The sequence below is a fragment of the Octopus bimaculoides genome, chromosome 3 (assembly GCF_046866305.1).
Source record: "Octopus bimaculoides isolate indiv1 chromosome 3, ASM4686630v1, whole genome shotgun sequence".
Taxonomy (NCBI): domain Eukaryota; kingdom Metazoa; phylum Mollusca; class Cephalopoda; order Octopoda; family Octopodidae; genus Octopus; species Octopus bimaculoides.
In genome coordinates this window covers 26,803,138-26,814,766 of record NC_142930.1, presented here as the reverse complement: position 1 = coordinate 26,814,766, position 11,629 = coordinate 26,803,138, and the positions used below count along the sequence as shown (strand labels likewise).

The window sequence follows — 11,629 nt, the reverse complement described above, 5'->3', positions numbered from 1 at the left end:
AATCAAGGGACGTTCTTCGCCCTCTCTTCGGTTACCGCCTCATTTCCAGGTTTGCTGATATTCCTTGGCCCCCTTGGTCCCCTGATGTGTGATTATTTCTTGTGGGAAAACCTCAAGACAGTGTGTATGTATGTGCATAAGCCCCTTACATTGGACGATTTGAAGGAAGCTATTCGAGTGGAAGTTGCCCAAATTGACAGAGCAATGCTGGAGAGAGCGGAGGCCAACTTCCAAGAACGCCTTCAGAAATACATCAATGAAAACGGATACTTCATGATAGACGTTGTTTTCCACACTTGATTTTGACAAATGCTAATTCAATACGAACACGTTCATGTCAATAAAATTTGTTTGCAGCTAAAATTAACGATCTTGTGAATTTTCCAGAAACGTCCGTCCTCTCTGTCCCACCGTGCATGTGTGTGTGTATGTACGTGTGTGTGTGTGTGTGTGTGTGTGTGTGTGTGTTTGCGTGCTCTCATGGTTCTCCAACAGCTTGGACTACAACACCTTGTGGAAAGCAAGTTGAAGTTAAACGTTGTGGAATTGTGAAGAGAGGGGGTTCTTTTTGGCTACAACGCATACCTACACATCAACACATTGATATACTCTCATACATACACTCACAATTATACGAGTGTATATGCATTCAGAGACTCGAACATCATTTTCATTTATATATATATGTATGGTCCTTTATATATGACCGTCTCCCAATAGAAAGAGTTTAAAATGAAAAGCAAAACCGAGAAGGAGGAGTAAGAGAGAGAAGTGAGAGGCGAATTTAATAATATAAAAGTGATTGACGAGAGAAAAGAGAGTCGAAGACAGAAATGAGTGGAAAGAGAATGAGGGAAATAAATGTGATAGAATTAAGAAAATATTAGAACGAAGATGAAAAGTGCTATTTTTAAACTTTGACTAAGACCACAGATTGTGGGCGAGTGGTATTTCCTTGTTCAGTTATAATTGTATTAGCATCAAGATATACTATAAGACTATATACTCTTTTACTTGTTTCAGTCATTTGACTGCGGCCATGCTGGAGCACCGCCTTTAGTCGAACAAATCGACCCCAGGGCTTATTCTCTGTAAACCTAGTACTTATTCTATCGGTCTCTTTTGCCGAACCGCTAAGTTAAGGGGACGTAAACACACCGGCATCAGTTGTCAAGCGATGTTGGGGGGACAAACACAGACACGCAAACATATACACACACACATACATATACATATATATATACATATATACGACGGGCTTTTTTCAGTTTCCGTCTACCAAATCCACTCACAAGGCTTTGGTCAGCCCGAAGCTATAGTAGAAGACACTTGCCCAAGGTGCCACGCAGTGGGACTGAACCCGGAGCCATGTGGCTGGTAAGCAAACTACTTACCACACAGCCACTCCTACACTTAGGACTCCAGTATTTAGTTGGTACTTAATGTTATTGCTCTTCCCGTTGGAGGAAAGGTAAAGTTGATCTGAGTGGGATTTGAACCCACAGTGTAATGTTCTAACTGAATGCTGCAGTCGTTTCGTCCGAGACTCTAACTATTCTGCCAATCCGTCTATTTGAATGGTATGTTGTTTTATCGATCCAGGAAGGTAAGGTTAGCGACCGGTTGGGTTTTATCTCAGAATGTAAGGTGTTACTAAATCTAAGTACTGAAAGATCCCTGCTTATTCTGGCAATACACCTTCACAGAAATATAAATTAAAGAGGAAACCCCTACCTGGTTACTCTGCCTACTAGAAAGAGCTACGAAATCCTCATCAAATCACGTTTTAATTTCTTGGAAAAGGAAAAATATTTTGTTAATGTAGTTGCAAATATTCATAGAAATGCGGGTTAGTCACGGCTAGATTGTCTTCGACCAGTGGTCTACTCGATCAGGGTTGATCTGGGACTAACCAGCAACAACAATAAGATAAAATCAGAAAGTGTATTAGAAAATTTAGAAAATAAGTGAAAAAAGGAACACAAAATAGATATAGATGGAGTAAAGTATGTGTGAAAGAAACGATGATTGAGGAAGTTTCGGAATTGTTGAAATTCGAAGTCCCAAACCTCACATTAAAGGAAAAGGGAAGTGGCTATCTTTATATTTTAGGATTCCGATATTTCATACAACGGAAATTACAATTCTGAAGAAAATGTTTACAAAAATTTCACTTTCTCCTTCCTTCCGTATTCTTTTGCTTTCCTATGATGTATGGAACTTCGATGGGTAATTATTCCAAAACTCCGCCAATGATTGATTGAGGAAGAAGATAAGTAATTGCAGAATTGAAAAAAAAAAAATTCATGAATGTCAGTATCGGGAAAAAAATTTTTTTAAGGAGGCGCAGGAGTGGCTGTGTGGTAAGTAGCTTGCTTACCAACCACATGGTTCCAGGTTCAGTCCCACTGCGTAGCACTTTGGGCAAGTGTCTTCTACTATAGCCTCGGGCCGACCAAAGCCTTGTGAGTGGATTTGGTAGACGGAAACAGAAAGAAGACCGTCGTATATATGTATATATATGTATATGTATGTGTGTTTGTGTGTCTGTGTTTGTGTCCCCCCCCCCCTCAACATCGCTTGACAACCGATGCTGGTGTGTTTACGTCCCCGTAACTTAGCGGTTCAGCAAAACAGACCGATAGAATAAGTACTAGGCTTACAAAGAATAAGTCCTAGGGTCGATTTTCTCGACTAAAGGCGGTGTTCCAGCATGGCCGCAGTCAAATGACTGAAACAAATAAAAGAGTAAAAGAGTAAAGAAAAAAATAAAGTGTACGAAGAGGTGAGAGTTCTGGCGTTTTGGATAGGTTCTGATTGAAATTGTGCCTTAAGAATTTTATTAATAACACCAGGAACAGATAAAGGACAGAACGAGTGAAATTAAGTAGAGAGCGAAAAAAGAGAAAATGTCTAAACGAAGGGTTTTAGAGAACGAGAAAGAGAAAGAGAGATGGAGAGGCAGAAATAATGATAAGAGAGAATAAAAGAAAAGTGAGACAGAAATAATTGTAGAGAAGAAGGACAGAGAAAAGAAGAGTTAAGAAAGTAAATGGGGAAAATGGAAACGTAAGAGTTAAAAGAATCGAAGTTGGAGAATGAGAGAAAAGGGGAAAACAGAAAAATAAGAAATAAAAGAGGAAAGGTAAATGAGAGAGAGGAAATAAAAAAACAAGTGATAAAGTAAAGTAAGTGAAAGAAAAATAAAGAATAGTAAAAAAAAAAGGATAAGGGACGATAAAGAAGGCAAGGGGAAAATATTAAAAAGAAAAGAAACGAAAGGGAAAATTAAAAAATGAAAGGGAAAAGCATGGACGTTTAAAGAGAAAAAAGAGAGGAGTGAAAAAGTGATCATGGGAGAAACCATTGAGTGTGTGAGAAATGAGTGTGTGAGAAATGAGTGTGAGAGAAGAAGAAATTTATGGAGAAACAGGAGGAAGAGGAAGAGGAAAATTAGAAATAAAGAGGAAGATGTAAAGGTGTCAGTGAGTTCGAGAAAGAGAGAGAGAGAGAGAGAGAGTGAGTGTGTGTGTGTACATGTGTGTGTGAGTGTGTGTGTGTGAGTGTGTATGTGTGTGTGTGTACGTGTGTGTGTACGTGTGTGTGTGTGCACATGTGTGTGTGAGTGTGTGTGTGTGAGTGTGTATGTGTGTGTGTACGTGTGTGTGTACGTGTGTGTGTACATGTGTGTGTACATGTGTGTGTACGTGTGTGTACGTGTGTGTGTACGTGTGTGCGTGCGTGCGTGCGTGTGTGTGTGTGTGTGTACATCTGTGTGTGTGCGTGTGTGTGTGTGTACATGTGTGTACATGTGTGTACGTATGTGTGTGTGAGTGTGTGTGTGAGTGTGTGTGTGTGAGTGTGTGTGTGAGTGTGTATGTGTGTATGTGTGTGTACGTGTGTGTGTACATGTGTGTGTGTGCGTGCGTGTGTGTGTGTGTGTACGTGTGTGTGTACGTGTGTGTGTGTGTGTGTACATGTGTGTGTGTATGTGTGTGTACGTGTGTGTGTACGTGTGTGTGTGTGTGTGTGTGTACATCTGTGTGTGTGTGTGTACATCTGTGTGTGTGTGTGTGTGTGTGTGTGTACATGTGTGTGTACGTATGTGTGAGTGTATACGTGTGCGCGCGTAAAAGATAGAGCTGGAAGGAGTAATGCAATAGAGAAAAAAAAGAGACAGAAAAGGTGTAAGAGTAGAAGGTAAAAGGAAAAAAAAAGGAGGAAGAGGAAGAGGAAGAGGAAGAGAACCCGACAGATAGTTAAAAAGATAAAGAGTGAGTGTGTGAGTGACAGAGAGGAAAAGAGAGTAAAAACAAAGCGAATCAGAGACGCAGAGGAAAGACAGAGTAATTTTTTCCTCCCTACTTCTTTTCCTCTCTTCTTGTCTTTTCGTGTTCTTTTTTCTGGTGAGCGCATCGTAACACAAGAACATTTTTTTTAAAACCTGGGACGGATAAGATACAGAGGCCAACCTTGCCCCTGAAGTAGTGGAGGCAAGGCGAGAAGTGTGTGCGTGTGTGTACATCTCTGTCTCTCTCTATTTATCTTCTCTCCTCCAATCTACTACGAACAAACTTTGTAGTAGTTAATTTAGCAACAATTTGGGGGGAAAAAACCCTACGGGTTGAAAGGAATATAACAAGAGTGACATCAACACTTAAATCCATAAAGGTCTCTAAGAAAAAATCCGGAATAAACGTTTACATATTAAAATATGGAGACTTTGTGGCTGTCCCGAAGTTGCAGTGACGTACCCTGGGGATTTCGATTACAAGGGGGATCGGATTTTGCTAAGCCGCTATCTGTTCAACGCGTAAGTATTGCTAACTTTTTCTCTTCTTTCCATCCCTTACATATCAGTGTGTGTGTGCCCCTGTGTGAGTGTGTGAGAGAGAGACAGACAGATAGATAGAGAAACAGAGAGAGAAAGAAAGAGAGTTGTGTGTTGTGTGTTGTTTCAGTTTACAAATAGTTTTTATGCATTAAATCATTGATAGAGTTTATGTTTAAATTTTGTGTGAGAGTTTTGTTCAACAATTGTTAGTGTATTGTCTTTATTCTACTTCATTGTGTGAGTGTGGTTTTTTTTTTTGATTTTGTTTTTGTTTTAGTTTTGTTTTTTGTTTTTTTTTCGGTGGAGGCGGGTTGAAAACATGACAAAGTAGAAACGAACAATCCACAGCTACAGCAATAGACAAACAGGTTGATCGAAAATATTGATTTATACACAGAAGGATGTTTACACGCATACATACACGCACGCACACGCGCACACGTTATATGTCATATATATATGTATATGTGTGTGTGTCTCAGAGAGAGAGAGAGAGAGAGAGAGAGAGAGAGTGGTACATGAGATAAAAACATTTATAAACTGCCGTTGATGTAAGATAAGTAGATAGATGACTGTGTGTGAGTCCCCGAAAGATTGCCTAGATAACTAGAGACAGACAGACAGAGTGAAAGAGAGTGAAAGAGAGAGAGAGAGAGAGGGAGAGAGATAGAAGAGAGAGAGAGAGAGATCAAAACATCGAAAACGTCAGACCTATGAAGATAAAGGTGACTGAATGTAATGGGACGAAATGTTAAAAGTGATGCAGTTGTTTCAGGTTTGTAATGCCTGAAAATATGTTTGAATTAGGTGTAAATCCCAACTGTCGGATGAATTGAACCTCCTTCATCAATCGTATTATTAGAAATACATTAGAATTGGAAAGCATCGAGCAAAGTATGATAATTTAGTTGGACATTTAAACTAAATTATCAAAGGATTAAGTTTCAATACCGACATATTTTGCTCAACGGTAAGAGGTAAATGTCCGGCAAATGGAGTCCCTGATGCGGTTTCGATTCTTATAAGTCAGTATCTTATTTATGTCATTAATGCCCTTGACAAAGCAAACTTCACGCTATATTATTCCTATCCACCTATATATTTAGAAAAGAAAAAAAATCAATTTTTAATACATCTTTACTATTGCAGTCGCCATATGTCAGAGTTTTGTAGTAACGAGTTCCCAGCTCAAACTGTGAATATCCTTTGAAGAGTTAGTCAGCTTACACACACACACACACACACACACACACACATACCAACTTCAGTAATTATTGTTTTATTCTAATATGCCTGTGTCATCCCTGTATTGTGAGAGGTTTCGACCGGTTCGGACAGCTTCCCCTAGCAGCCCCATCACAAATATAGTTATCTATTTATTTTAATTTTGTTTCTCTCCAATTTGACGGTTAATGATGGATCCATTTTAATATTGGTTTCACATTTTGACACAAGACCAGTAATTTCGAGGGAGGAGTAAGTCGACTACATCTACTATTTTATCGACTCCGAAAGGACGAAAAGTAAAGACGGAATTTGAACTCAGAACGTAAGAACGGGCGGAATGCTACTAAGCATTTTATCCAGAGTACTAACGGTTCTGCTAGCACGCCGTTTTGATCCATTTTAATATTGAAGAACTCTTTCGGTTGAAATCATTTTGCAATGCGTTTGTACAGTTTGAGCATTGAACTACAAACGGATGATGAAAAGAGCACAGGTAGATAAATTGAAAAGACACGCGTGGCACATATATAGTTTTTTAATTTCCAGGAAGAAGAAACCATCGTAGTAGCGATTGTGGAATATATTGACGTATGTAGCATACGTTGATAGACTATTGTTTGCAGCGTGTTGATTTCTGAATAGGACAGATGACCTTTGTGTGGTGGTGGTGGGGAGGAGTACTAGTAGGAATATTCATGTGTGCGTAACAGCTGTACCTTACTGCATATGGAGGCAGTACAATAATTCATTAAGCCATAGATATAATTGGCTGTTCCTCCCTCTCACCTATGTGTACAGTCTTTTCACTGAATTGAGTGGTATATTGGTAGAATTGACAGTTGCTAGAATAGAAGTTGATGGGTTGGCTGAATAGGCAATTGATATATTGGCAGAATAGATATTTGTAAATTGATACAGTAGACAGTTGTAAATTGGTGCAATAGATAGTTGGCGAATTGGTAAGATCGACAATTGATAGATTTGTAGAAATCGAAGTAAGATGAGTAAAATACGTTGCCGTATTTGGTTAGTTTCTTAAACGTTTTTTTCTGACTAGATGATTAAGTAGTTCTTTATGCAACTACATGGTTTCAGGTTCGATCGCACAGCACATTGACTTTTTCTTTCTTTTTTTTTTTTTTTGCCTTAATCTTAAATCGACTAACTTCATGTGGATGAAATTTGATGGACGGAAACTCTTTGGACACTCATAAGAAAGGCCGGTACTGTTTGGGAATGGTTCTTGGTTGCCTTTAGCAGAGTTTTTATGGCTTCAAACATTCTGGTCAAGTCTCCAGCTTAACTTCTCTTCTTCCCACTTGTTTCAGAAGCCTCTAAAATGGTCTTTGGCTTTAGTTTTCATTCTCTGAAGAAGCCATAGTCTTTTTAATCGTGCCAAGGTCAATTTTGCGTTTCGTCTATCCAGGATCAATAAAATAGATAGCCATCGAGCAGTGGAATCGATATATCGATAACACAAATGTGTGACACAGTTTTCTATATAAGAAATCAATATTTTCTCATCATATATGCGTTAAACGCATATATTTATGAACATGTGTATATAAGCGTATACACACGCACACACCACACACACACACACACACATACACACACACACACATACACACACATATACACACACACACATACCAAGTGAACGAAAGACAGTAGCATTCAACGCATTTCGTTGGAGTTACATGTATCTAAGAACAGTTTGTCTTACTTTAAGTAATGTGGAGCTAAGTCAGAGTTTTACTATATATCTATCTGTATGTGTGTGTATGTGCCATACATTATAATATACAGTATAACTAAACTGGCACTCCGTCGGTTACGACTTCGAGGATTCCAGTTTGATCCGATCAACAGAATAGCCTGCTCGTGAAATTAACATGGATGTGGCCGAGCACTTTACAGACACGCGTACCCTTAACGTAGGCAGGTACTACTCATTTTTGATTTTTTTCAGCTGAGTGGACTGGAACATCGTGAAATAAAGTATCTTGCTCAATGAGCACAACGCACCGTCGGGAGTCGGACTCATGACCTTACGATCGTGAGCCGATTATCCTAACCACTAAGCCACGCGCTTTCACTATGTGTGTGTGTGTGTGTGTGTGTGTGTGTGTGTGTGTGTGTGTGAATGTGTGTGTATTACATATGTACGTATGTGTGTGTGTGTGTGTGTATTTATGTATGTATTATATACATATATTATAAAATTAATGTATAGGCATTATATATTATGTAGTATATATACAAATTTCTTGATACTTATACAAAATAATAATTTCTTGATTTATTAAAATTATCATAAATTCTTGGTTTGTAAAATTGTTTCCGTTTGTAGAGGTTAATTACCAAATGGCAATTGAGAACAGCGCCACATGAGAAGGGGAGATAATCTCAAGAATCAAGATTTCGCCAAAGATGACCTGCCAATAAAGAAAAGGACAGGTTTACTACATGGAGACAAAATGACAATCAAGGATACGTGTTTCTGCCTCAATACACGTCATTATCACAGCAATTTTCCTAATCTATCTCCAGCAGTGAATGGACATAGACATTTACAAAAGGAGTAGAACATATTCATGGCCTATCTGATCTGCGTAAATTAAATCAAAATTGAGCTAAGAGCAATAAGTCAGAGTGGCTAATGGTTTGTATAGGAACATCAAAGATGCAGGTATATCAAATACCCTACAACATATATTCTACGTTTGTTGAAATTTCATCTCCTCTCCTAGAGAATGTGTCATAATTACGAATTTTTATAATTAAAGAATTCATGTTGTGTATTTGATAAACCTGCATTGTCTATATTGTTTGCATACATCCCATTGGTTACTTGGTGTTATTTTGCATGGTGTTATTTTCTTTAATTATGCAAATTACCCAGACCGTGTGTTCTACTCTTTTTTATATGTCTATGTCCTCTGGTGGCTGAAGATAAGTTAGAATAATGGCTCGCTGATGACACCTTTTGAGGTAGAAACTCGTCTCGACGATTGCCTTTTTATCTCCTGGTAGTAATCCTGTGCTTTTCCAATTTTGACGAATTCTTGATTATTTTCCTTTTTCATATGGAGCCATTCTCAATTGCCGTTTGACACATCCCCTGCAGGCGAAGATAAATCTGTATACCTTTTGATGTAACTGCATCTGTCTATGTTTTATAAATATGTGTATGTGTGTGTGCATGTATGTATGTATGTATATATGTATATATGTATGTATGTATGTGTGTGTGTATATGTATGTACGTGTGGACATACATAGAAACATATTTGTAGGATATCTTCTTTTATTCTTTTACTTGTTTCAGTAATTTTGACTGCGGCCATGCTGAAGCACCGCCTTTAGTCGAAGAAATCGACCCCAGGACTTATTCTCTGTAAGCCTAGTACTTATTCTATCGGTCTCTTTTGCCGAACAGCTAAATTACGGGGATGTAAACGCACCAGCATCGGTTGTCAAGCGATGTTGGGGAAGACAAACACAGACACACAAATATATATACAACGGGCTTCTTTCAGTATCCGTCTACCAAATCCACTTACAAGGCTTTGGTCGGCCCGAGGCTATAGTAGACGACACTTGCCCAAGGTGCCACGCAGTGGGACTGAACCCGGAACCATGTGGTTGGTAAGCAAGCTAATTACCACACAGCCACCCCTGCGCCTAAAAATAAATCATATTAGAAAATTTACAAATACACTTTCTGAAAGAAAAACATTGAAACAAGCTCCCATCACAAAGTAGAAGCTTCGTCGCTTGATGAGAGGTCGCGTTGAACCTCATTAAAAAGGAAAGAAATACCTATTAGATAATCTAGTAAAACATTCATTGGAGCTATTGAGAAATGCTATGCATTTGGAAGAGTCCGTTCTTTGTAATGGATATCTCCATCACTTGGCAAGCGATAGATTCGTTGCTCGCTTCCCCCCGGTGGTATCTGTTCCCTCTATTTTCTATGAACTTATTTGTAAATTTTTTATATATATAATCTGTGTATATCCTTATATATTTATTTGAGTTAATAAATTCCCGTGTAAATATGTGCGTATGTATATTGAAACACACATAAAATATATGCACGTAGGTATAGGTAGAGAGATAGACAGACAAACAGACAGACAGACAAACAGGCAGACAGGCAGACAGGCAGACAGACAGACATACAGACAGACGGATAGATAGATAGATAGATAGATAGATAGATAGGTAGTATTACATTAAGAAAAATATTATTCGCTACTTTTGGGCGTGTGTTTCACTCTGCATGAGCTTTTTGCATTGTTGGAAAAGCTCGTATATAGCGAAATTTATGAGCTTCTATAACGAATCGCATATAATTTCGTGTATATATAATATTATTCTCGATGGCTAAACCCGTCTTAAATGAACTGAGGCAGGTCTTCGTAGAATCTAGCTATTTCAGTGTGTAGGACGCCATACTGAGCTAGTCAACTCAAATGTTCTACCTTACTACTCTGGTTGTTTAAAATCACCTGAAGATGGCAGATTTTTGTCATGATGTAATCTAAGAATTCTTCAATAAATGATACTGAAACAGCTGTTGTAAATTTTAAAACCCATTTGTGTTCGTCTTCATGTTATATATATATATATATATATATATATATAACACAGAAAACTCCTGTAGAACAAAATATTTGATTTATTCAAATTATCTCCAACTCTAGATAATGTATCATAGTATCCAAATAGCAATTATGACCAGTTCAGCTTGAGACAGTATAATGCAATTCAACACAAGCCACTAAAGAAAGAGGCCGGCTCATTGTTTGAAGATATGAGAACAGCTGTAAACACGTGTTTCTGGTACGAGAGCCTTCGTCTGCACAACAATTGTTCTACCTCCAGTGGCCAAAGAACTTAGACTTACAGAAAATAGAGCAAACATTTATGGCCTTGGTAATTTGCCTAATTTAAACAAAAGTAGCCAATGGCATATATTTGAACAACATAGACAAATGCCGGTATGTTCAATGCCTTGAAACAAAAATTCTTAATTTAAACACTTACGTGCGCGCGCGCACAAGTACGTACCAATGCCACATCTTCTTAGAATGTACACCCTTTCAAGTTTATGGTTCATTAATTGTGACGTAAGTTAATGTTCGAAAACCCATTTCATCCATCTTTTATTTTTATCTTGCCACCCCATTCATTCCCTCACCTTCTTTCTTACTCTTCATCGCTTTTCCTCATTTCTTTTCGCTCCTATCTCTATCCTGCCTAAATTTTCTAACTCTGAAAGTTTTTTTATTAAATTTTCTTTATACCTACCTTGTCTATCTATCTATCTATCTAGACAGACAGACAGACAGACAGACAGACGGACGGACGGACGGTTGGATAGATAGGTAGGTAGGTAGGTAGGTGAGTGGTTGGGTAGATAGATAGATAGATAGATAGATAGATAGATAGATAGATAGATAAACAGACAGACAGACATATAGATAGATAGATAGATAGATAGATAGATAGATAGATAGATAGTCAACATAACAAACATACTACGAGAACGAGAAACAG

At 38.1% G+C, this 11,629-nt stretch overlaps 1 protein-coding gene across 24 annotated transcripts in view; it reads left to right on the top strand.

The window, feature by feature from the left end:
- Positions 1-4,383: 4,383 nt before the first annotated feature.
- LOC106874768 (uncharacterized) overlaps positions 4,384-11,629 on the top strand; it is a 242,537-nt gene continuing 235,291 nt past the window's right edge. For all 24 annotated transcript variants that reach the window (XM_089348718.1, XM_089348711.1, XM_089348716.1 and 21 more), the window contains exon 1: positions 4,384-4,813. In XM_089348718.1, the coding sequence (XP_089204844.1) occupies positions 4,715-4,813 (99 nt within the window). In that variant the 5' untranslated portion in view covers positions 4,384-4,714. The remainder of the gene's footprint in view (positions 4,814-11,629) is intronic.